Genomic DNA, 26,760 nt, shown 5'->3' with positions numbered 1-26,760 from the left:
ATAAATTTATTTAATTGCAATAATAAAATATGCATTGCTGTTAAAAGATTGCACTTCTTGTAGTGTTAACCTTCGACAGCATGTGCAGACAAGGTAAAAAAAAAAAAAAAAAAAAAAAAATCTAATATATAATTAAATTTTTTTCAAAAAAAAAAAACTGTGGCATTACATATGGGGCCAGCTTTGTCTTGTAACAAAAAATTAAAAATTATTGTGTTTCACAAGTCGGTACCGATGAGGACAGTGGCGTTAGTTTAATGCTAATATTTATTTCGACATGATTACATGTTAGCTTTTAGCCTTCCATACAAGTGTTGAATCTTACCGTAAGCAAATCGGTGGTGCTTTATGGTTTGATGACATTAAGTCATGTCACTTTTTTTTTTTTTACAAAGATCAAAGAACACCTTAAATATGAGAAATGTTACTTCTAACATTCTAAGGGATTCCCTATCTCACAATGCAATGCACAAAACAGACAAAAACAATCTTGCGAGCAGCAATTTCAATCTTCAGCATTTGTATTCGAGTAAATTCTTCCATATTGCGAGAAAAATACCTTCAATTTATTGATCTATGAGGCCTACACTACGATTTTATCAGTTCCCCGGCACCTTTAATCCTCCCTGACTTTTTCATTTTCACATATGTAAATGTTCCAAACACATAAAAACAATCTCACCCATGTTTTTTCAAGGGTTTTTTTCTTGCTTTCACTCACTTGCATCACGATTAATGAAAAGTACTATATCACACACAACTTTAGGAATCACACAAATGGCACAAGAACAGACTTGAATTTCCACTTGTCATGTTACATATGATTTATTAGTTAGCAAATAATGTGTCATCAAGAAAATACAGAGGAATAATGCCTTAACATCATGTGATCATTTAAAGAGCAGAAAGGAAAAATAGCATGGGTTTTAACAGGATGGCAACTGTAGCTCAGGTAGTAGAGTGGTTGTCTTTTGATTGACAGGTTGAGGGGTTTGAGGCTCAAAGTAGGGCCTCTGCTTTTCTGTTATCACCAAAAATGAGGATATTAGTGCGTTTTCACTGGCGGTATCGGCTGGGCTCTACTCTCCTTTTTCCCATTACCACTGGGAAAAAGTACCTCCTCCGTGGTACCTGGTGCGGCCTTTTTTCGTACGTCCTTTGTTGAGGTTCCAAAAAAAGCAGCCCTGGTCTGAAAATGTGACGTAGGCACAAAGCAGACAGTGATTGTGTCTGAAAATCATTACAGTGTAGAGTCATCAACTCACGCACAGAGAGGTCATCATTGATTTTTGTTGGCGATCTTGTGAGAATGGCAGCAAAAAAGTGCAATCCGTTGAGTCTATCAGTTTTGCCTGTCAGGTTGGTGCTCAATGGAAATGCTCCGGAAAAACAATATCGAGTCCCAAAAGCGAGGAGTGCGGAGCCGTGTAGAACCGATACCGCCAAGGAAATGCATATGGGTGAGTGTGGCTTATATTGTAGAGTGTTATAGGATTGATGTAATTAAAGCCCTATATAGATGAAGTCTATTTACAAATGTGCACATTTCTGCTTTACTCCTGGTCTGAATCAAAGAACAGTGATGACAATAGAAGAGAGTCTCAGAGAATGTTTAACAAAGTGTAAATGAGCTCTGATCAGTGCTGGGTTAAGGACAGGCAGGTGTGAGCTTTATGCTGCAGGACAGCTTCCCACACTAACAGCTCCACTGACAAGTACAGCTTTACTGAAGCTCGCTCGACTGTTGTTGATGGTCAGGTTCCTCATGCAGCCCACATAAGCCTTCCTGGTGGGAATGCTCTCTGGGATGAATATATCTAAATAGAGACAGAGAGCAAAGAGAGGTGAAATGTGGTTTCACACGAGCAGGAGGAATCAGGAAGGATTGCTGTAGTTGGCTCACCTGGAGCTCCACCAATGAACACTGGCTTTCTGATGTCAGTGGAGGTGAGGGTTACTGGTCCAACCACATGGTTTATTTCAGAGTCCACGTCCAGCTGAATGACGTTAGCATTACGGATTACTGAAGACAAGCAGAGCACAGTGTGTTCATCTAATACTAAAATACAAGGATGTAACTCAGAAGATGGGAAAATAAAAGATCGCTGAAATTTTTCTAGCTGGATGTAAAAATTTAAGCCGGTTCCGGCTATATGCAGACTATGCAAACACATAGGGCCCCAAAACTGAGTCCTTGGCCACATCCAAGGAAATTTAAATTGACATCTGTTTATCCTTAATATGAAATGAAATATATAAAAATCAGCCTTTATTATCACATATCTAAAGGGGCATTTACATATATTTCCTTATTTCTGTTAATTCAATAATTTTAGGTGAGAAAAAGTGCAGTTTTAATATGCCCCATTTTGCATATACAGTGTGTAAAGCCTAAATCATGCTACTGCATCACTCGCTGCGTCAATGCAGACCCCTAAGCCGTAACCTTACGTGCGCCTCACAAAAATCCTAACCACTCGTTGCCGCAACGCGAGCCGCAAGGGCTATGATTGGTCGGCTCCAAACCTCATCCTGCCTTTTCCAGTCCACACCACCATGTTTCAACTTTTTGCGCAGTCAAAGAGAGAACTGAGACGGATACAAAGTGCCAGACAATCACGGACAAAAGGTGTGCGTTCCCTGTTTGGTATCGCTAGTCTACCATGTCTCTGTACCTACAGTGTGTGTGTGTGTGTGTGTGTGTGTGTTTCATTAACAGCAAACAATGACTGACATGCTGTGGAGGCTGCCTGGGGAGCATGACAGTATGTTTAAAATCTACAGCTCCATTCACTTATACTTTGTTTGCATGTTGCATATGTTTATAATGAAGAATAAAGCACACATTCAGGTGTACAGGGAGGAGGAGCTGTATAAAGGGGCTGAGAAGACCAGGTGAAAGGAGACCCAACATGGGTTGAAACCAATGTTTTGTCATCAAGCTCTGCAGAATGAAGCATGATATCGAGCCATTCACGTGATTCAGGTGTGTTGGAGCAGGGACACATCTAAAAGTCTCAGGAATCCGGCCCTCGAGGACAAGAGTTGCAGACATACTGTATGAGGTGAATATGAGGTAAGTCCATTCTGCTCCCCACTCATGTAGATGTAGTGTTTTGTACATTTTTGTAGTTTAGAGGGTGGATGCTGGGTGCAATGGCCCTGTGTAAGGTTGGCCCAGTGTCTTCCTTACTTTTGTTTGGTTTGGCCAGGGTCTCCAGTCCCTTTTGTTTCTTCTAGTTATTTTTGATTCTGTTGCTACTTTTGAAGAACTTTGCTTTAATAAACACTTTATAGTCTTTGTTTCTGTTTGGCGTCATTTATGTTGAGGCCCCTCAAGCATTTGGATAGACATCCTAGAGGGGGTCGTAACAGATGCTTAAAAAGATATTGTTTACTGTGACTGGAAAATAAGGACTTTTTAAATGCCCTTCTGAAACCACACACACAAAGCCACAACCCTCTATGGTTGTGGCTGTGTATGTGGTGGCATTGTGGTAAAACTGCAGAGCGACGTGTTTTCTCGACGCAGAACTGTTGTTGGTCAACCTCTGCATCACCTCTATGCCCTAGGTCCAGACGCGGTAGCGTAATTCAGGCTTAAGGCACCCACGACATCCAAGCACTAAATGACAAATATCAGTGCTGGATCTTCTCTGGGCCCCCCAAAAAAGCATCTTGCATTGTGGCCCCCATAAAGCAAACAAAAGGTTCTTTTAAAGATATTAGCAGCTTACTTTTTTGCAGTCACAGAAGATGTCAGTCTGAGCTTTGGAGATGAATACAGGTAAACCAAGCTGTTTTCATCCCAAAAACATAAAATCTATGTTCATTTGCTCAGACATGGGCAGCTGGTGGCCCTGTGGCCCCCTGATTTTGGTCTAACTTTGTACGCCCCCCCGCTAAAGTAAATATATCTAAAACAGCAAAAATCCCAAAATTTCTATGAAAAACAAAGAATTACAGAAAAACACATAAAAGTACTCCTTAATGCTCGAATGGAATTTGATAATGTGGCCATAATATTACACAATTCACATTAATCTGGCCCCTGCTATGATGGAAGTTGCCTATCTCTGAATTCACTTCACAGAGGCTGAGTTGTGTTCAAATTTGCTCAGAGTGATATAATCCTCTACTTCGAGTCATCATCTGTTTAACCACTGAGAGGATCTCCTCACCTGTGATTCTGTGCCACGTGCCATCACACATGCCCAGTCTCGGTGACAGTTCAGTGAAGAATTCATTGGTTCCATCATTTACACGAGCCACCACCTGAAGGACACAGAGATCATACTTTTAGCCATTTCAGCTATCCACATAATTGAATTAAAAACCTCTTTAAATGTGGACTTACAGCTCCTTGATGAATGTATATTGTGAAATATCCTTCATCTGAACGCACATGCATTAGCACAGCTGATGCCACACGAGGGCGCACCTCCATTACCAGCTCAAACTTCAGCCCCAGGTCAAAGGACTCATCTGTAGGGGATGTGAGCTCAGGTTACCACATGTGCTCATTCCATCTAATTTTTACCACGTTATGCAGTTCTTGGATTGTTAAACAGCTGTAAGTCCTCCTTTGGATCCTCACTTGCCCCCAAATCGCCACAGCTGCAATGCGGGGGGGGGTTAAATTCCCCCTCTAAGCCTTTAGCCATGAGAAATATAAGCATTGGTGGCTCACAGGACAAGATAAGCCAAACACGTGTTGATTGTTTCATTAGTAGGAAACAAGCATTCCTAAAATTCTCATTTCATAAACATCCACAGTGGTTTCTGTTTAGCATATCAGTGTAACTCAATGTTACATACCCAGGATGAGATATCCTCCTTCCTCTGAGAAGTATGTTCCTGCCTCAGAGAGTCCCTGAAAGCACGGGGTGACCCCAAACGTCTCTGACACAGAGGACAGCCACTGTCCATCCAGCTGTAGATTCTTTAAACACCCAGTGAAGCTGTATGCAGAGTTCCTCTGAAGAGAGAGAATGGGATTATAAAACAAGATCAAGGATACAAAGCTGCAGTCATTTTGATTCTGGCAAGGTCTAATCACGTGTTTGAACCCTATAACGCCAAACGTATCACATTTGATATATGAGTTTTGGAACTCTACATAATCAGTGTGATGTATTTTTTTCTCAGAAAAACCCAATGTATACCGTTATATACATGCAATACATGGATAACCCACCATGGGGCAGTAATTAGTTGAGCAGAGGCCTTTCCAGCAGCTCTACAAGATTGTTGTTGTTTTTGAAAATATTACGGTAAGAAAAACATTAATGTTGTGTTCACTGTGAGCAATGTTATGTTTGTTGCTTGGTAAAATGCGCCATCTAATGGTTGTTTAAAGTCCGTTTTATTTGAGACAGTAGAAGAAGAACTCAAACAGGAAGTTGTTCAGAACGATCTCACTGCAGTACATGGCAGCTCCACTTTCCTGGGTTTTCCTATGTTTTTGTTTGTTTAAGCATTGTCTGTAAGTATTGCTGAGTGAGAAGGATTAGACACTAAATTTATTGACCTTTAGTTGCACATTTGAGAGTCAGGACATTTTTTGATGTGCTTTTAAATGTGTTTATCTGTATGCTAATTTTAATGCTAATCACTATGCTAACGGAGGCAATTTGGTTCTTTTATCTGTAAATGTGCTAGTTATCGCCCTTTATTGTTATTTTAGCACAAGACTTACATGTATCTTTCTTGTTTTTCTTTATTGTTGCAGTTTCACAAAAAAGATATGTTCAGTAAACGACATTGATCATCTTCGAGAGTCTGTGGAGTTTCTGGATCTTTGTTTAGCTGTTTGGATAGCTAGATCTGCTTCTAGCAAGGCCTTTACAATTAACATTTTTACTGAAACATCAATAGAAAGAGTTACTGGGTTGATGCAGTATGATATTAGTTTATATTTCATAATCTGTGTTTTGGTAAAACCGGGTTTAAAATGGTGACCATTTTATTTCATTTCATGCATTTTACATATTATCAAGCAACAAAGTTTTTTTTTTTTGGTTTTTCAAGTAAACTAAATGAATGTTTAAATTGCATAATTTGGGAAGTAACATTGGAAATCAACAGAGATGTAAGCACCATGCAGGCCACTTTTCCCACGTGTGCTGTGAAATGCCGAGTGCATTTCTATCTGAACAAGGACAGGAACTGTTTTCACCACCATGCAAAATAAAAAGGCTGTGAACAACGAAATGAGGAAAAATTAGTGAAATGTGACATGTTATAGACTTAGTAAAAGTAGCATTAAAAAATGCTCTTTTGTATGTATAGAATTACCAACTTGTTGACATAGAGGTTATTTATTATATTTTTGTTGGTTTAAAAAAACAATATTTGTGCATCGAGAAAGGATGTATCAAATATAATACAAATTAAAACTCATATATTGAAATTGATAATTTAATTATTACTTTTGGTTATTCATAGGGACCAATACAGGCTCCAGTTTCAAGACATTGGAATTTTCTGTCAATTATGTAATGATTCAGGCTTTACAGGGTTTTTAAATTGTGCAACAGAGGTTACCAAAGCCTGCAGTCTCTCTTCGAAACAACAGACAACGGTGCTTTTATTTCCACTTGAGACAATGCTTTCCAGACCAGAGATCATCCTTCTGAACATTGCTTTCTAGCTGCTGCCATTTTTCCCACCATGATGGTTACACCCTAAATAATTACAGGACTAATTTAAGTGTAGTTTTATATAAAGAGCCTTTCTGCTCACATTGGTACAGTAACAATATCTAAGGTAGAAACATCCAAACTCTGGTTTGTAAGATAGGTTAGTTTTGGTCTGTGGATCACATGTTGTAGCACAGTAGTCACCCTTACACTGCAAACTAAACAGGCAGAAAAAAAAACAGACAAAAAACAAACACAAGAACAATGAAAGTTGATGCTGTGTTGCCGAGGGGAAAGGCTCACAATGAATGCATCCTGCTGTCTGTGGGAATTCCTGTGTTGAGTTGTTTAACAATTTCTTTCTCAAATCGCACCATAAAAACATGGGTGAGCTTTCTAAAAATATCTACTAGTTTTTTTTTGACCCGATCCATTCTGAGGCATAGTTGATGGTTCTTTTTTTCCCAACTTCAAACTTTACCTGAATGTTTTTCTGGGCTGTCCCTGGAGGAACGCCACCCACGTACAGAGGGCTGATAAAGTGCCAGGAGACATTAGTTCCATGAGCTCTGTCTTCAAGCACGGTGAGGCCATCAATTATCAATCGACCCATACTTCCATCACGAATACAAATAACCTGCAACAGATGAGAGAAAAATCATTGAGAACATATAGTACTTAACTGACCACACACTCTTTTGTGAGCATTTATATGCAGGAAGATGATTTGACTTGAATTAATAAATGCAGTGACTAAACTCACATTGTGCCAAGCCCCATCATTGTATTTCTTATCACTCCTGATTTTAACTCTTTGGTTTGCTACATTAAAAGTGTAGACAAGCTTTCCGTGGGCCAGAAAGAGAGCCATGAAGTCATCCTCCTGGTCATCAGAGACGTAAAAGATGAGGCCGAAGGATGAATGGGTCTTCAGGGACAAAGAGAAGTGTGACCTGGAAGAAAGATAGTGATTTTATTGATGATATCAGATGTGCATTAAATTCATGTTCAGACTGTTTTCAAAAGAACTCTTGGTTCTGGCCCTGACTGACCTTTCAGAGAAGGTGTTTGAGATGTCTGTATAGTGCTGCCTGCTGTTGGAAATGCCACCATAGTGGAAGGCTTGACGGGTTGCTCTGGGGCTTAGTGGGAGGTAGCAGGGCTCCACATTGGCCTCCTTGTCATCGATCATCTTATCCATCAGGCCCAGGGGGAGGCTGGATTTATCCCTGGCAACCTGGAGAAGCATTCAGGGAGATCAAGCACAAAGTCCAGGGTGATGTCTCACTCTGCTGCTCTGTTGATCTACTTCAAGTCTGACATTGCTGATTTTAACATGAGCTGAACTATTTTGATTCTCATTCTTTTCCATGCGTTGTTTCTAATTTAATGAATATAATCATAGAGTTCAGTTCCATCTGTTTGTGTCTGAAGGTCCTGAGCATATTCTCTGTGGTATGTAAGTTATCCAAAAATGATAAACTAGGGCAAAATATATTTTAAATGGCACTTAAAATAGCACTAGCTGAGGCATCTGTGCATCTACCATTGACTTTATCAACATTTACATCATGAGTCATCAAAGGCTTTATTTTATTTAACCTTGGTATGTTTGTAATCTGCCTTTGTGTCAAGCAAACATGTCCATGCCTCTCTGCACACAGAAAATAACCACATAAACTCTGATATTAAGCCCTTCACTACGAAACAGCAACAATTCATAACTATTCCTTCAGTGATGTTTGATTATACAGCAGTGGGATGTTTATTCAAAAACACAGCTTTATTTTTAGTAGCCGCACTCCACTCGTATTACCACTATCTATATGAAGAGACGAGTGCCGCCACATACAAATAAACCAGCTGGTTTGGTTTATGAGTTAATGCAGTACAAACAAACCAAGGCAAAAGTAGGAATTGTGAATGTGAATCACATCGGAACATTAGCAGGATGTTTAGGATTGAACAAGGGGAGAATATCACAGTTTAGGTGTTTCTTTCTGTGTGCAGTGAGGAGGAAGATGTGTTCAAATCACTCACACGGAGGTTGAACAAAATAAAAGCTCTGACGTATAATGATGAGAATGTTGATAAAGTCAGTGGCTGTGTTTCCATTAAAGATTTCCACAAAATGAAAGCAATATTTCTAAATGTTGACAAAGTATAATTGCGCCTTGAACGTGTTATCATTGAAAATTGTTTTGAAGCCTCGTAACAACCGCAAAATCTCATCGCTGCAGATGGACGCTCAAAACCTGCATCATTTTGTTAGTTTCTGCTCTCGATTACTGATTACCAACATAAACAAAGCAAACTCAATGGAGTTTCACTGCAAAGATAGAAGGTGTACTATTACACCTAATCAACCCATGATGCTTTGAGGCAATTCATGATTGGCTATAAAGCCCGTCTTTAAAATGGCCATGAAGCTTTTAGGTCAAACTTGTAAGTGCAGGGTCCCTTTTAAGTACTTTCATACTTACTTTCTGGGCCAGGCCCTGTCTGGATTTAGGGTTGTCCGTGAGCTGTGACAGCATTGCAGAAGGGGGGCTCTGTATAGGACAGTCCTGCAGTGAAGCCTGGACCTTATCTGTATACTTCTGAAAGTCTTCAGCCTCAATGTCCCGGTCTTGCCTACAGGACCACAGACAAAAGGAGCAGGCTTTAAATCAACACATCAGTTCTCTGCCATCTGGCCGAAAAGTGAGTCTAATCACGTCTGTCCGTTTTGGTTCTCTCTTACCTAATTATTTGTAAAAACAACACTTGCACCACTCCACAGAGTTGAAAAAAGCTATTTTTCACAGACTAAACCCTCACTGACATGTTTGTGCATCTGTTTCGGTGCTTTTCTGCTGTGTATGAATATTAAAATGATAACTATAATTAACTCCATTAACTATATTAAGCATGTTTGGCATGATTTCAGGAAGTTTAAGAACATGTAATGATGTGTGATTAGGGAAAGCTGATGACGCTTTCCAATGATGTCCACTCAGAAATAATATAATATAATATAATATAATAATGTGAAAGAAGTTGTGGCCATGTGAATGTTGTCACAAGGGAGAAAATGGTCATCAAATATTCTTAAGTTTTGGTCATCCCGGAGCAGCAGGCTAAGGGGGCAGAAACAGAGACCTCCATTCTTTGCATTAACCCATCCCCCTAGCAATGGTTGTGAATAGCAGTTTTAACCATTTGAATGCGATTTATCCACATCTTTCAGTTCAGTATATATGTGAATCAAAGCGCAGCACAAGCATTCAGAGACAGAGACTTTTAGGAGCTACTTCTATCACCTTTATCGGATGAGCTGATGTGTTCTCCACTTGTTTGACTCAATGAGATGCTGCGGTAGTAAAAATACAATGGAATACCATCTTAAATTGATTTTTTTTGTGGTGAAATAAGTGAGAAGGACATGCGTCTCTGGTGAGTGTTTCCAACAGCTGACTGTTGGTATGCAGGGTTCTCGCCAGCGCTGTTGAGTATAGGGGCCCCCGGTGTTGTAATTTTGCTCCCCTACGAAGCAATGACGCCCCCTACTTTCAGTTTTCAGCAACGTAAGGGGAATTTCCTGTTGTTTTTTTTCCATTTTTTAATCGGTACCGTCATAATAATTGTTGCATACTTGGAAACAAAAGAGACTTCCAGGTGTGCACGGGTTGTTTTAACTCTCTTTTAATCTGAATAACTGATAAATGCATACATCAGTCTATTTAATACAGGCGATCTGGTCGGAAGCTCCCATCTTTACCTGAGCACCCCTGCAGCCCTTTAGCTGTCCCCCGATGCTGCCTGTGTGTACCATCCAATATAAACAGTGCTTCAACCATGACGCTGCTCGTCATGTTTCTAAAACTCACAACAATAATTCTACATGCACGTGCACGGATGTGAATACCCTTGAGTTCGGGCTTAAAGAAACATCGGCTTAATTCTGGTCGGATGGTTCTAGGCCTTGTTCTCTCCGGCCGGGTCTTTTTTTCTCGGCCCAGTTAAAGCTCTACTGTGTGCGTATGTATACGTGCATCTTCCGTGTGTGTGTTCCAATATTACTGCAGGTCCCACATAATACCTCATTTCAATTTGAAAAGCACGTCTTGGAATCGGTCTTCAAAAGATGCTCTGTCCTGAGTTGTTTAACACATTTAGATGTAAATATCATGAAATAAAACATATTCATGTTTTCATCTGAAACCCAAATGTTTTCAGTATACAACAAAAACAAAGGAATTGACGTTGCCATTCCAATACTTTTGGAGGGGACTGTAGGTATCACGCCAAGAGCTGAGAGCAGCAGTTTGATCCTGGTTGCCTGCATTTACATACAACCAGAGCTCTTCTTCTCTGCTTCATGCAATTTTGTTAGGCATAGATCTTCTAATAAGGACATTTCAATTGTTTTAGGTCACATTTGTAAAAACAGTGGAGGATCTCTTTAAAGTAAGGCTGGAACAAACATAAAAAACAACAACAAAAAAGCCAACACTTTCACTTTATATTAAGGAGAACTTTAGCTTTACTTCACTGAATTTGGCACTCAGTGTTAGAAATTTCAAAATTTTCCTTAACAACAATTTGAAAAATTCCTGTTGAAAACCCTGGTATGATATACTCTGCTGCTGCTGCTGCTTCTGCAATAAACAAACACTCCTGAAACAGCATTTGTCAGACTCATAATTTTAAAACATTCTTAAGTAGCAATGTGTTATACTTAAGCATGTAGTTTATTGGACCAAATCGATAATAACAGCCTTTGTATAGCCAAATAAAGTTGGTATGTTAATCAGCTGATTAACAGATGTTGCTCTGCTGTAAAACAAGGCATTTTAAAACCTCCGATACAGTTATTTGAAGCATGGAGTGCTTTCATTATTACTATATAATAATATATAAAGGTTTTCATTCTATTTTCTTTCATGCCGACTTGTTCCTGGTTTTGCAATGGCGCGTCACGAATGTGTAAACTGACATGGAAATGGGTAAACTCTAAAAAGGAATTAGGAAAATTTTGAAATGTAAAATCTGAGGCTTTCATGAAGATAAAAATCCTAATTAAAAAAAAAAAAAAAACAATAAAGGGATGCAGTGATGTACAACTGATGTACCTGTTGATGTATGCATAGCTGATGCAGCCTGTGAAGTTTTTGAAGCCACTGCTTGGTGTCCCTCCAAAGTAGAAAGTCTTCACAGAAGCCTCTGATGACAACATGGTGGCAGATGCTGGACGCTTCTTTTCCTGCTTGTCTTTGTCATCCACCAACAGTGAATACCTGAGGATTGAAACAATTTTAGGTTATCATCTACCCCTCTTTATTGGGGTACTGGGTCTAATAAATTCACATACTGGTAAAATTTTGAAGGCTCAGCAGTATTGGGCATCTTGAGATCTATGGACCCACTGGCCTTCTTATTCAGAATGATTCCACAGTAATTAAGTATGCGCACAATGAAAATAAATAGCAAATCAGTTTTAAAGCTAAAAGCCAAATAGCAAAGGTAAATACTTACTTCTGATTGTTCACCGAGGCTACCAAGAAGTGTGTTCTTCCGTCACTGTACTGTTTCTTGTGAGATTTCACTTTAGTGCCTCTGGTGTTCAGCACAACTGCTCCATTCTCTATAGAGATGCTGAATTCCTCAGACTTCAGAAGGTGAAAAGAGATTTATAGTAACTTCTCAGGAACAAAAATATATGCCGCCCCCATTCAAAAGCTATCTGCATGGCCCTGTTTAATTGTGAAAACATGTCTTTACCCCTTCATTGTGGTAAAACAGAAGTCCACTGGGCTGCAGCGTTCTGAAGTTAAGGCCTCCCTCAAAGTTGTCAAAGGGAGAAATCTTTGCTGTGGAGCCTAGGTAGCTTTCTCCATCAAAATAGGCTTTCCGTGACATCTGTCAACCAAACACATCTCTCTCTCAGCATCTATGGTCTCATGGATCATTCTTGCATGCTTAAAGGAATACGATACTCACAAAGGACTCCTCAGGACATCCGCTGCTGATGCCAATGGTTCCAGGTTCCTCTAGCAGGTTGAAGTCTTTTTTCTGGAACTGGAAACCTTTTACACAACCTTTCAGTCCAACCACTGAGGACAGCTCTGGCCTGGGTGATAAAAGACAAAGCCCAGAAATTGAAAACTGAGATATCAAGCATTTTTCCAAAATTGAGTGTATGTCTGTGTCGGTGTGTGGTAGATGTTCAACAGTTTTGTAAAAAATTGGAAACCATATGTCAAACTAAAGGTCTGGGAGCCAAATCCAGCCTTTTAGAGCATTCAATTTGGTCTACAGAAGAAATGAATTGCTGTGTAAATTATTAGTAATAAGTCAGTTGTGGATATCTCAGTAGGTATCCCCAAATTCAATGAAATTCCACAATGCTTGCTAGGGTTTGCAATGTCGTTTTCAGACTTTTTATATATATAGTACAGTATATTCAAACTTTTGTTCATTCCATATATTCCCAGAGCCAATCAATATATATATTAAATTTCCCTAAATTACGACAATATTTCAACAGCACGTTTCCTTTTTCGGATTTAAATGAAGTTTCAATGCAGTTAAAGCTCCAGGTTCACGATGATACACAGATCTATAGATATAGATATATATTTTTTTGCATGCATGTGTCAACTGCTGCATTTAACCCCCGTTGTTCCCCATTACGTCAATTTACCTTGATTTCAAGACATTGGATGGAGCACCACCAATGTAGATATCTGAGAAGGGCAGTGTGGTTCTTGGATTCTCCATAGATTTGACATGACTCTTGTCTACCAACAGGATGACTTTCTTAGACTGATGGTAGATCACAGTCACCTAAAGAGATGTTTAATTGAAAAATGTACAGTTTACACATCCACAGTTGAACTGTGATGTGAAAAATGAAAGTGAGTCAAATAAATCTACCTCGTGATATCTTGCATCGTTTATTTGCAGTTTGGACAGATGGCTCTCTAAAAGTTTTGGCCCTTTGCTGAAGCCGAAGTCATACATTAGACGCAAAAATCCATTTTTTAACTCCAAAAGGAAAAATTTAGCCTGGAAAAAAAAGAAGTGTTGCATTGAAGTGTAAATTGAAATAATTTTAATTGAATTAAAAATAATGTGAAAAGCATACATTCATAGAAATACAAATAATTTTAAAAGCACATCCTGCTTATGTCAAGTATGTGTTTTTTGTATTTTTCTTCACAACTGAGCTGCTTGGGTACAACTTTTTTTCCAAGAAATCAAAGCACTATCTATCTGTGGACTTACCTCATTGACCATAAGGAAGAGGACACCATTGTTTGCCACTGTTCGCACTGCAATATCAAATCTTGTCACAACACCAAACTTGCTCCTTCTTTCTATATTATTGACAAGTGCGTAGCCTGTTCCATCAAAGAGGTAGCTTGCAATGCGACTCTGGGAGAAAGCTAACCTATACCTGAATGTAACAAAAAGACACTTTGAACACCTTCATTTCATTCAGTTAAAATTCTTATGCAGTGATTAGACAAGAATGATGTAATGCTGTTGATTGTGTATAATTTCATTTGTATAGGAAATGTAATGACTGTGCTCTGGCAGTCATTTACTATGAAAATGTACATACCTGGGGCATGGTGGTGATGAAAGCATGTCTATTTTGTGAGTCTCTTTGAAATTATAAAGACTGATAACGTCATTGTTTAGTGAGGACAACTCAATGCAGCCAACAAATGGAGCAAGACTAAGGGGAGGTGGGAGCTAATGAAGAAGAAAAGACAATGGTTAGGAAAAAAACAACTAAAACTGACAAATGAAAGCACAAAATCTTACCCTGACATCAGGTGGAACACCCCCAACAAAAAATACTATATCCTTTTGGTCAATGTCAAACAGTGAGTCGGTGCCCGGAGCTTCGCCTTTCTGAATAAACTTCTGTTCATCTGTGGAGCTCTGGCTAGGGATGGTCAAGAAGACTTTTCCATGTCTGCCAAGCCTGCAAACATAGAGCAATGTATTGTTTTTCAGTCAGGACACATAAAGATGTAAAGTTGAAAAATAGTGTTGTACTGAAGACAGACCACACTATCTGAGACCAAGGTTTCCTCAAGACCAGAATCCATCAATAGCTAAGACAAGACCAAGGATTTGGGAGTCGAGACCAATTCAAAAAAAACTCTCACAAGGTTGAACAGTTAAAGGGGTGGTATTATGAAAAAATCACTTTATAATGGTTTTGCTACTGTGATATACATCCCTTTAGCTTATTTAGAGGGCCAAAGTTGAAAAAGTTCTGTTTCCTCCCTCCCCTGTTATTCCACATTTTGTAAAAAGTTAGTTCCAAACGGGCGAGTTGTACTTTCCCCGCACGCTGGCGTCAGCGAGCGGAAAATCCTCCTCTGGAGCAGTTCCATTTTTAGTACCCATTATATTGCCTCATATCGCCTTTGACTTGATCTGACATGTTTGTGACCCAATGTGATTCAGTGGTTGGACAAAACAAATCACTTTAAATTGACTATTCCTGTGGTTAGGAGAGGAGAGGAGGAGAAGAAAGCAACGTAGCAGCTCTGGTGAGTGATTTTGATTCTGAAAACAGCTGATACCTCCGCTGCTGCTGCCGCATACACACAATGAAACAGTGTATGACTGACTCACAATCACAATAGCCGCTTAAATAGCGATGTTTTAATGTAATGTGCATTTATTTGACTAAAAACAATAACAACAGTGTGGACAGCAAAATAATTTTGCTTTGGTGATCACTGATCACCCTCGCAAGAGCGAGGCATGAAGTATGTATGCCTCTACAGACACGCCTACTCATGAATATGCATAAGCAGGCCCCAAAACAGCCCATTTTTACAACTGCACAGAAAGTCACTTTTCAGAGGGTTAAAATTCTGGAAAACAGGCGAATTTGAGAAAATAAACCTCAAATACTATGTTTTTGAGGTTCTTAGAACAGGAGATGGGTGGAAAGTAGCATAATGCTGCACCTTTAAAGAACATTTTTTTTTATTTGTAGTTGTTTTTTAAAATACAATTGACAGACCAAAACCAAGCTTTGTGCAACTGTTTCAAAGGACAACATGAAAAAATCTCAAATCTTGCAAAAAAAAAGATAATTGTATGTATTTAAAAGCTACTGACAAGTTCCGAATTATTTTAAATATCTGAAAAAAAGATGTTTATTTGTCACATGAACAAGACCTGAAGTTTTCAGAGGTAGTTCTGACTAGAAATAAGACGGACTGATGTCCCAGTGTTTGCAGGTGTCGGACACACTTGTCACTGGAAAATATTTCCAAAGAGGCAGAACAATCAGTGAGCAAACACTATATGTTTTCAGTCAAGTGCTTCTCTTTTTCATCACATTAACAAGTTCCCCAGTCCAAGATCAAGACAAGGCCATCTTGAGACCAAGACCAGTCTTAGAATTTACAACACTATTAGTCGCTAAATCAGCAAGACAGTAGGGCTGGGCGATATGACCTTTTCTTAAATACCTCGATATTTTCAAGCTATATTCCGATACACAATATGTATCTCAATATTTTGCCCTTGCCTTGAGATGATGCTTTGATGCATACAATCGAACCAGAATGGCAATACTTAATATATATTGATGTTTTCTCTGTGATGTAATTGGGGTTTTCCCTAACTGTTGTAGCATAATGTACCTGTTAGTTTCTTTTTTTCAGAAGCAAACCGTTAAAATAAGGTAAGTTAGTTTTTGCCACATGCCAAATGTCACACAGGGACCTTTAGTAACAGAGGTGTAGAGAATTAATAAAAAAAAATATGTGCATTTGTGCACATTTTAAAAACAACTTCAGCTGATCAAAGTGCTGTACACTTTTTTATTATTATTGTAATTAACTATCAGTTATTTATTATAGTGACAATTGTGAATTTATCAGATACTATTATCCAAAGTGGCTAAATAAGTGCAATTCAAATACCTCTCTATTTTGACAAAGTTGAAGACTGCAGGCCATTGGCTGACAGGCTTTGAACTCAGTGCAATCTCCACATCTTCTCCACCGAGGTTGTAAACAAACACCAGGTTGTCATTCTTGATGGCCAGACCCATGTAGTCTTTTCTTCCCTAATGACAGAAACAACAGAGCCGTTCAGTCATTCTTCCATCTGTGCTTCATAAAATTAAACATACAGTAACAAATGTATTGCTGTAGAATGATTTTTGAAGTTGTAATATTGTGCAACCTAGAAGACTCACTGATGGTATTTTGGGAACTAAAAATGGAATTTTTGCCATAAATTGGGCTTTGTACATTACTGTGTCGGCAAACTCTTGATATTAAAAAGGCTTAAATATGAACTGAAGGTCATCAAACTGGGTGGGTTGCCATTGAAGTACTGTGCACTTTAAATCAGTCATTGCTGAATAACAACTCATGCCTACAAACAGCTCTAGCCTTTCATGTGTCATTAGCCGGTGGATCTAAATCAGACATGGGCAACTCTTATCACAGTGAGGGGGCAGAAAAATTAAATTTAATTGTTTCCTCTGAGGGCCACATGATCAACATTCATATCAACATTTAAAACAATGACAAATTGGACCATTTAATACCGCAACAAAGGGTTTGCTGTTGTTGTTGTTGTCATTTTGTATATTTTAGTTTGATGTTTTGTAAATTTTTGTTGTTGTTTAATGTCTTCCAGTTTTCTTTTCTTTTTTTTATATTGTTGTTCCATTTTGTGCTTTGGACTCATTTTTGTGCATTTCTGTTGTTGTTTTAAATATTTTTTTCTAGTATTTGAGCAGTTGTGTTTTTTTCTGGAGGAATTTTGTGTATTTGGTTGTCCTGTAATGTATGTTTCTGGCCTATTGAGTGTTTTTGGTGTAATTTTGTGCAATCACTCTGGGAGCCGCAAAAAAATTAGACCAAGAGCCACATGTCTGATCAAAGTTTCACTTGGCATTTGTTCTAGGTAAACTGATGGCTTGGCCCAAAAGGATGCAGGTGTCACATTGAATGTGTGTGGTTTTCTTACATTTCTGTCCCCGAGGTACAATACGAAGCGGTCTTCTATAGGGTCTTTATCAGGGTCCACCCTCATGAACAAGCTGATGGATGTCACTGTCTTCAGCTCTTCCAGGTTGCTGTGAGGATGAACTTCCACAGAAGACTGGCCAGTGAACTTCATTGACACCTGGACCTAAAGCAGAACACAAGAAAGACGCTGCTCAAATATCAGTGTTACAAAGAGATAAGAGTCTTCTGAAATCTGAGCCAAACCTTCTTGGCCACACTTCTGGCCTGGGCAATGAGCTCTCTGATCCTCACGATGTTAGTGGTAACATTGTTGACAGGCTTCTTGTTCTCCACCACTTTCAGCTTGTCCAACAGCTCAGGAACCAGCCCGTTTAGGTTTTCAACTGTAAAACAGGTTTAGATTAAAAGCAAACGTGTATTCTTAAAAATAGTAGGATCAAAAATAGATCCTCTCTCAAGCTTTGAACCAACTACCTGCTTCCCCTGCAGAGTCTACAGCCTCATTATATGCAGTTGTAGAGTACTCATTGTTTTTCATGTGTTTGGCCCACTCCTCCACCTTGTTGCTGATAGGAATAATGGTCTGAAGGACATCTGAGGAGCGGTTGAGAGTCCCTTCTGCCACTTCCATCGTGAACTCCAAACGCTGAGGTGTTCTATCTGAAAAAAGATGCAGATTATGCATTTCTTTTGATCCATCCAATGGCGCAGTATGGCAGCCTCGCTTCCGTCGGTCTGCTCCAGGGCAGCTGTGGCTACAATAGTAGCTTTTGAATAATGCTTTGAATGTCGATGAAAGGTGCTGTATACAATCCAATACATTATTATTATTGCTGCTTTTTACATATTTGCCTTTGTGTTCATTAATGCATTTCACTTATTGGGATTTGCAATAAAGTGAGGTGTAGTGTAACTGTGTGGCTCTAAGAGCTACAGTCTTATGTTAATGTTGAACAGAGGTCTGCTATGTTGGTGAGTGTGCGCGTGTGTGTATGTGTGAGTTGAGGGATAAAGGAAATATATGTTGTGAGATTATGTACACTAATTGTATGAGCAAAGTTTAATTATTGTTAGAACGTTATCTTAAAATATAATATTGTATATTATATATAATAAACCTGAAAACTAATTTAGATCACTTTTGAGGGGTCGAGACTTAGTAGACGTTTAAATCGTGATTGTAAATCTAAATCATGGAATCCTGGTCCTAAATCTTATTCATGGAATGGATCAGCTGGTCTTTCTTCACTTTTGGTCAAATTTCTCGAGGTGTACGGGCATTGGGAGAGTCCGTAGAAGACGTCCACCAGATTGGAATTATGATATTGGTTCTTCTGCTGATTGGATTTGGCATTTTCCTGATTTATCGCAAAACTCGGATTACTTTGGCAGCAATCTTGGAAGCCGATTGTCATCGATAGAAGGGGCCAAGCTCTCAGAGCTCTCTGATGGATTTCATTGTGGTGAACTTTAAGAGGAGTGAATAGTTTGACTCAAGGAAATGGCCACATTATAGGATTATTGATCAAATGAATAGGGCTGGAAGTCATGTTGTAGCTAGCCCGTCTAAAAGCATCTGCTCTTATCTCTTTCGGCCCCCCTGGGAACAGCCTGTGGCCGACCTGCAAACTACCCATCATAAGAACCATACCCTGTGCCAACGTACTGTTGTATTGAATTGAATGTTGTGTTTGTTGGTTTTTGTCGCAATGCTTTTTATGATCCCAAACTCCGCCCCTCTCTACAAGGGCTTAGTTTGGTTTTTGCCTTTTTTTTTACCTTTTCTTCCTACCCATTGTTTCATATTTCTCATCTAAGAAACGGAGCACTACTCTGCTGTGGCTGCTCCCCAGTACTGCCCTACCTGTCCCCTCATGTGATATGTTATTGTTTCATGTTTCATGTTTTGGTCGGGATGTATCTGAAACTGAATTGCCCACACACACACACATACGCACATGCACACGCACACGCACACACGCACACACACACACACACACACACACAGCATCATAAAAAACACAAACACAAGGCATCATAAATAGGAGTCTACAAGAGGACACTGAAGATAATGACTTTTGGAGCAGGAAGCAGATGAGAAAACAATGGTCCCAGAAAGGGACCCCCATTCTGCTGTTGTTATCAGAAGAAAATAGCCAAGTGAAGAAACTTCAAGGTGAGCCAAACCCAATAGATTGCAGTTAATTTTGAGATCTGCACAATAAATGTTCTCAAAATTACATCTTATGTTTTTATTTAAAAAAATAAAAATAAAATCAATTTATCTTTGTTAACGGACTATATAACCCATTCAGAAATATTTTTAATTATAATTTTTACACTTTAAGTTTAGATCACGATGAATCACATTACCGTGAAGAGATTCAATTCTACCGTAATATCAATTTTAGAACTTATCGCCCAGCCCCCGAGTTTATCTTTTGGCTCTTTGGTAAAACTTGACTACGTGCCTTTAGAAACCCAATTATTTTGCCACTATTGAGGTAGCATTGCTTGAATATTCTGTGACTGTCTAAATTAAACTTATAACTGAGTATCAATACCAGTACCAGTTATCTACCCATATTTGGCACACACATTAATGCTCATAGTTCATTTAATTTATTATTGGCAAAATGTTGTCAAGATTGTTCTTACCTGTATGAATCCCATCAATGTCCTGCACAATGTTGGAGAGTTTCTTCATGTTTTTAGCCATAACCTCCTTTGTCTCTTCAATGTACTTGAGTTTGTCAGCCACATCTATTTCTACCTCTGCATTATAACAAAGTCGCAGTGAGCAAATAAACACAGCAATAGTGGCTAACTTTTAATACATGTGACTTTATGAAGCTTTGTACCATTTTGTTCCGAATGCAATGATACAGATTCTTTGAAAACATTGTCGCTCTGGGTTACCAGGTACTCCAGCTGATTATTGATCCCAGTGACGGCCTACAAGACACACATGCACATTTGAAACTGTTTAGTACTGACAAAAATGAAAGAATATACATGATGAAGTTTGGCGCAATCAAACGTACATCTTCAGCTCTTTGGGATAGGTTGAAGGTGGTGAGAGAGGTGATGTTAGCATCGTTGATGTACTTTATAATGTTGTTGTAGACATTAGCGGCACTAATGGCCCTCTGGACAAAGCCGTTGGCATCTGCCTCCCGTAGATCTCTGGAAGAGTAGTGACACCAAACATTCACACAATCATTAGTATTAAAGACAGATTATAGCTGATGCGCAGCAATGGTTTTATGACAAAGTACTTTACAATATTAGCTCATTGACTCATCAATGGGACAGAGCTGCAAGGTACTAGTCAACCATTTGGAGGAACTTTAATATCCTGCCTAAGAACACTTTCACACATGGACAGGTATAGCCTTTGGATCAAACCCACAACCTCTCAATTAGAAGTCTGCACCTGAGCCATGGTCGCCCGTACTTCAGGTGGTACAGGGTAGGAAGATGAAAAAAGTTGACATTCTAATGTGAATTTTACATCAGTGAAAGCTTAAACTTACAATTTGGGCAAAAGAGACAATAAACCTTTTCACTCTCTGGAACTGCGCATGTGCGACCTGGGGGGTCATAGGTCAAGTGGGATATAAACGTCAACAAGCTCGGTCTGTCTGCTGCTATTTCCAACCCAACAGCATTTGGAATTTTAGTCTTAAAGATATTTAGTGTTTTAATCGTGTTTATTTTATTCATATTACAGAGATTCTGACTCGAGGAGGGACCAGGGTTTTCCGCTGATGCCACTTTCGGTTTGATCCGAGCACTTTTAAAAACCGATGACAGCAGCTCAGCAGCAGTGTGGAAGATAGCCCCCTCGCTTCCACACAGGTGACCCTTGGTGGACAAAAACACAGACTATCTGGGTGTCCTGCAGGTGGAGCTCGGACTCTACCTGAAAATGATGCACTTCTCAGAGCACTTTTGTAAAACTGATAGGAGAAACAGTATCAAAGCGACAGATCTCCTCCGCTTCCACACTTCCTCTCCCATTGATGGCACTTAGTCTCTGAGCGGCGAGCCCCGACTTCCAGGGTCTCCAGCGGGCGTAATTCGGACTTTTCTCGGGAACAACGCACATATTCGGACCGGTGGGGACTATGGCTTTCCGCTGATCCGAGTACTTTGTAAAACCGATGGGAGAAGCCATATCAAAGCAGGGACCTCCCTTGCTTCCACACTCCTTCTCCCAAGCTTTTAACTTATGATTGTTATGTATTTTCTATATTTACCTTTGTTGTTTATTTTTTGACTTGTGTAGTTTTAACAACTGTAAGTTTTTCAAAAGTGCTTATAAATAGAATGTATAATTATTGATGGGACAAGCAAGATTTCCGAGTGTGAAAAAGACAGTGTGAGTTCTCACTTTGAAAAGGTAAATTTATGAGGTACACCATTCACTAACCAGGTCGATGATTATTTTTCATTAAGCTATTATTTTAATGAAATTTACAAATTTGAAGGAAGTGCACAAGATGGACAGACCGATATGTGAAACAGCACTGATCAGCTGATTCGTCACTGTTTGAAAAGCCAGGAAAAACCTTCATTTTCAGCTCGTGTGCAGCATTAGCTTTAGCAACTAACTCGGCATTTCTGCCTCAGAGAGCAATATTACATTAATGTAAAAAATCTTTCAAGGAATCAACACTCCAACAGGAAAAATAATCTACATCTCTGTCAGAGATGCGCTGACAGGGGGGCTGCCGTCAGCCAAGGCGAGTTTATCCCTATTGTGAAAAGGCTTATTCTCTATGTCAGAGTTAATTAGCAAGAGACAACTCTGCGGTGCACGTTTAAAACTTCTGTCTCATTATAGGAATTCTACAGCTACAATACAACTTGATAGAACATGTTCTATGTCACTGAGCTAATTAGCAATTGGAAATGTCCTGATAGCTTCACTAATTGACTAAGCCAGTCACCTGTGTGCAAGACAGCAGCTGCTAGCGTTTAAAGGCAGATTTTAAATGGCTACAGGGTTCTCACCAGGAATTTTTCACAGCATAGGCGTGGAAAAGTTTGAAATGTATAACTCTTTGAGGGCCAAATTTAGTGAAGTAAAGCTAAAGTTGTTTGTTACTGCCGTACTTTAAAGTACTCCCCTAATAAATACTCACAAACACTGTATAGACAAGAAATAACATTGAATTATATATCAGAGATGTAAAAAAAAAAAAAAAACAAACAAAAAAAGCAGTAGGCTTAAAAAAAAAGTAAAAAAGTAAAAGGCTAAAACTCGTGGCAAATTCAGATTAAAAAGACAGTTTAAACAACCTGTGTGCATGCCTGGGAGTACCTTTTGTGTTCAAGTGTGCAACAATTATTACGACGGTACCAAAAACAACAGAAAATCCCCTTATGTTGCTGAAAACTGAGTGTAGGGGGCGCATCGCTCTGTAGGAAAGCAAAATTACAGTGTTGAGGGCCCCTACGCTCAACAGTGCTGGCGAGAACCCTGGGCTGTAAACAATTCTCTTATTAAGACAGTAAGAACACAAATTGATGGCATGAGCAGTTGGTAATTTGCTTTTAACAATAATCTATGGGCTCCATTAGTGAAAAGCTGATTTTTTGCATTGACTCAATTGTTCATGAGAGCAAAATTCTAAATTTGGTAAGAAAGTCAGTTTTTGTGATGAAGTTCTGACATTATCCAAACATAATCTACCAGGACTCCAACATTTTTTCATTTGTTTAGATGGACATTGAGAATGTATTTCGCAATAATATGCAAGTATATGTTTACAATACTGTTTACAGTCAAACATTAAGCTCTTTTTCTTTTTTAATAAATCAAAAAATCTGTGTAGATCATACCATTGATAAATTTCACCCTAAACACTAATTGCAGTCGGATTATTTATAACATGGTAATAATTTAAAAATAAAAATGATTGAAGATTGACCACCTTATTGATTAATATTTTACTGTCCATGGTGTATTTGAAGACAAAAATAAGAAGAAATCTGTGTGTATGGTTTGTATGGAACAGTCTGAAGATGAGCTGTTGCCAATATCATATGAATCTTTTAGATACAATATTGATCAGATAAGATATTTATCAGAGGACGTCTCACTCCTCCAGCTGGTTGGCCTCTCGGTCCAGTTTTTCTGCATGGTCGTCAGCCCTCTGAACCAGATCTCTGTCACTCAGTGAGAGGCGCTCTGTCTTCTCTGTCAGTTTCTGGCTGGCACCATCGATAGCAGCATGATACTTGGACACATTCTGTGTATATGGAGACATAACACACATTACAGCTTTCAAAGGGAGTTAGGCTCCCCCCACATGAACTTTACTGGTCATGTGAACCAGATTATCTTGGCATTCTTTAGCCCAAGGAATGACATCAATGTGTGTACACATCTCCAGGCTAATGATGTTGCCTCTGGATTTTTTTTTTTTTTGCATATAACTCAGTTGAGAGTATTCAACTTTTATAAACTCTGATAATCTCTTAAGGCGGGCATACACTGTGCGATTTTTGGCCCATTTTGAGCCGATTTTTGACTTGTGCATTTATTTTTGGGATCAGGCCGAGTCTCTGCTAAAACTGTTGTGAGACAGGTTAGTTTTACCCCACTGATGATGTGTTGTTGCAATAGTAATCCTGCATCGTGTAGTATACATGGTGTCGTATACATGGTGTTACTATATATGGGGTCACGAGAAGCAATTAACACCTCACGACCAGCTCCCGATCAGCAATCGCAGGGCTCTACTCAAACTTTTCCAATGGTGGCAGCACAGAATTTGTGTATAGTTTTGTATGAAGTACAGATTGACAGTGACTCCAAATATGATATTTGCCAAATGTTTTAATATTTTAGTGTCAATATTAAGTGTTTCTGCAACAAGCAGTGGCTGATGCATTTTTTTTGTCCACGTGTGGCTAAGTTTTGGGTCAGTGTACTGACATGGTTAAGGTCTATCGATATTGTTTTGCGAATCACATTATATTTTGTTATGTTTTTGAAAGTAAATGTACACAATTGTCTATTTTTAAAGCTAAAACTATGTCAATTGTATGTATAAAACACTTTAAGAATAGAGTTTATCATCAGTATATGCTACAAAAAATTATAGCAACAAATAATAGAATAACTGAGTATGAACAATAAATGGAAAGTTTGCTTACTTGACTTACAGATATAGTTATTATGTGTACTTTCTTAATGGTGTGCCATTTATTATGTTATAAATGTATTGGTAATTGTGTTGTTTTTTGATTAGTGTTATTGATTTTATTTTATTTTTCATTCTGTTATGTTATACATTTTGTTTGCTTTGTGCTCTTTATTAATTTATATTTATATTTATATTGTGGTTGTGATTGTGGTATGAATGTTCCAAGTCTGATAAGTGCGCGCCACATGCGCTCTGTCACTCCGCTCAGCGCGCTCTACCCCGCCCCCCCATCTATCCATTTCCGGTTTCTTCTTCATCTTCTGTTTAAGTGGCGACACTTCAGAGTTCTTCTCCTAAATTGTACATTGCATTTCCGGAAACAAGACCCCAACGTTTTGTGTATGGACGTACAGTGTGACAAATCAGATATTGTCAGTGTCGGTCCGTTAGTGTGAGAACATGAAACGTGAGCTGCAAACATTCAGACTCTGCAATTGATTCGCACAATTTGAGCTGGAGATGAGTACAATGACTGAAAAATTGCACATTGACCGCCAGCCTTTATACACCTCTACATGGGCCACTGTCACAATATTGATCAGGATTCACTATGTTTTACATCTGTAATAGAATAAGAAATTGTGCTATTACCTGTACAATAGCATCCATTTCAGCCACCACACCTTCTGTTTCTGAGATGAAGGTGCTTGCTGTTTCCAATGTGTTGTTGACAGCAGTGTAGTCCTCAATTAGCCTCTGCTGCACAGTCTGAGAACCAGAAACAATCATAGAGCCACTCTATTAGAGGGGGTTTCATTGCGTTTTTATACTCATACAGTTTTTATCAAATTGATAAAAAAATAATAATAACATTTTGTAAATTATCATATCATGTACTCCCATGTGCTCTAATATAGTCTCGCTCATTCAAGAAAGACTTAAGAGTTGAGCTGGGAAAGAGGTCATCAGGGAAATCACCTCTTTCCTCTGGAGTTTTTGGCTGTTCGCTTTGTTCTTATCCTCTGTCTCCTGCACAGTCGTGGCTGCCTTATGCAGAATCTCCTGTGCGCTCGAAAGGCTGCTGGATAATTTAGATAGGCCTTCTCTCACAGGCAGAAGGCGGTTGTCAGTCATCATTAACTTCTTTTCCAACTGACGGATGCGTCTTAGCACTGAAAACATGACCAAAACATTTAGCTTTGACTAATAGGAACATCCAACATGGTAGATCATGGTAGATCACACAACATTAGACATGAATATTGGAACAAATATGTTTTATTTGGTATTGAAATCTGCTCAGGCTGAGGTTTGAATTCAATTCTCGATAACTAACTTAACCAAATGCCTAATGGTGGTTGAAATGAATTTTACTCATCCACAGCACAAAAGCTTAAATCCCTGCTTTTTGATTAAGACAATTCTTTATATTTTGGTCAAGAAAAAGTAGACAATTCAGGCTGGCGAGTGTGAGCCCGTGCACCAATTGACCAAACCCCCCTCCCCATCCCCCGCAACGACAAAACCTAATATCAGGGCAGAGATCCTGGAGAAACACAGAAACGTGTTGGTTATCGGCCTGTTGCCTGCATGCTGGAAATGATAAAATAACACATTAAAATGAAATAACAAATCTCTTAAAAAGCCTCAGTGGAGGCTGAGCTGCCACTGGTCCAGTTTGGGCTCCTCAAGCAGCGCTGATACGTCTCAATTCAACAATGCAATGAAAACAGCTTAAAATAATGTCACACACTTCCTCTGTGTTACACAGCAGTGTTCCCACGCTTGTCCAACACTGAACAGAAGCAGCTCCTGTGATCCAGGTGTATGTTGCAAACTGTTGAACCTATGCTCTCCTGTCTAGTAGCAGAGCTTATCAGTGGGTTTATCAAGTATTCCGTTGAAGCAAAGCCAATAAAGTGGTATCAGTAATAATTTGGGCTTTTTAAA

General features: G+C 39.0%; 1 protein-coding gene across 1 annotated transcript in view; it reads right to left on the bottom strand.

Moving 5' to 3' along the window:
* Positions 1 to 809: 809 nt before the first annotated feature.
* Positions 810 to 26,760, bottom strand: part of lama4 (laminin, alpha 4) — a 50,941-nt gene continuing 24,990 nt past the window's right edge. The window contains exons 14-41 of the mRNA XM_028439595.1: positions 25,789 to 25,982; positions 25,462 to 25,578; positions 23,762 to 23,910; positions 20,695 to 20,836; positions 20,512 to 20,605; positions 20,309 to 20,425; positions 18,125 to 18,310; positions 17,894 to 18,033; positions 17,649 to 17,813; positions 16,589 to 16,734; positions 14,457 to 14,619; positions 14,251 to 14,384; positions 13,911 to 14,082; positions 13,560 to 13,691; positions 13,327 to 13,469; positions 12,624 to 12,753; positions 12,405 to 12,542; positions 12,159 to 12,292; positions 11,756 to 11,920; positions 9,125 to 9,275; positions 7,694 to 7,878; positions 7,405 to 7,594; positions 7,123 to 7,278; positions 4,819 to 4,978; positions 4,358 to 4,485; positions 4,182 to 4,275; positions 1,904 to 2,023; positions 810 to 1,817 (exon numbers count right to left, since the gene is read on the bottom strand). Coding sequence (XP_028295396.1) covers positions 1,672 to 1,817; positions 1,904 to 2,023; positions 4,182 to 4,275; positions 4,358 to 4,485; positions 4,819 to 4,978; positions 7,123 to 7,278; positions 7,405 to 7,594; positions 7,694 to 7,878; positions 9,125 to 9,275; positions 11,756 to 11,920; positions 12,159 to 12,292; positions 12,405 to 12,542; positions 12,624 to 12,753; positions 13,327 to 13,469; positions 13,560 to 13,691; positions 13,911 to 14,082; positions 14,251 to 14,384; positions 14,457 to 14,619; positions 16,589 to 16,734; positions 17,649 to 17,813; positions 17,894 to 18,033; positions 18,125 to 18,310; positions 20,309 to 20,425; positions 20,512 to 20,605; positions 20,695 to 20,836; positions 23,762 to 23,910; positions 25,462 to 25,578; positions 25,789 to 25,982 — 4,091 coding nt within the window. The 3' untranslated portion in view covers positions 810 to 1,671. The remainder of the gene's footprint in view (positions 1,818 to 1,903; positions 2,024 to 4,181; positions 4,276 to 4,357; positions 4,486 to 4,818; positions 4,979 to 7,122; positions 7,279 to 7,404; positions 7,595 to 7,693; positions 7,879 to 9,124; positions 9,276 to 11,755; positions 11,921 to 12,158; positions 12,293 to 12,404; positions 12,543 to 12,623; positions 12,754 to 13,326; positions 13,470 to 13,559; positions 13,692 to 13,910; positions 14,083 to 14,250; positions 14,385 to 14,456; positions 14,620 to 16,588; positions 16,735 to 17,648; positions 17,814 to 17,893; positions 18,034 to 18,124; positions 18,311 to 20,308; positions 20,426 to 20,511; positions 20,606 to 20,694; positions 20,837 to 23,761; positions 23,911 to 25,461; positions 25,579 to 25,788; positions 25,983 to 26,760) is intronic.

This window comes from Gouania willdenowi, chromosome 24, assembly GCF_900634775.1.
Source record: "Gouania willdenowi chromosome 24, fGouWil2.1, whole genome shotgun sequence".
Lineage (NCBI taxonomy): Eukaryota > Metazoa > Chordata > Actinopteri > Blenniiformes > Gobiesocidae > Gouania > Gouania willdenowi.
Note: the sequence above shows the minus strand (reverse complement) of the source record. Positions and strands in the feature narration are given on the sequence as shown.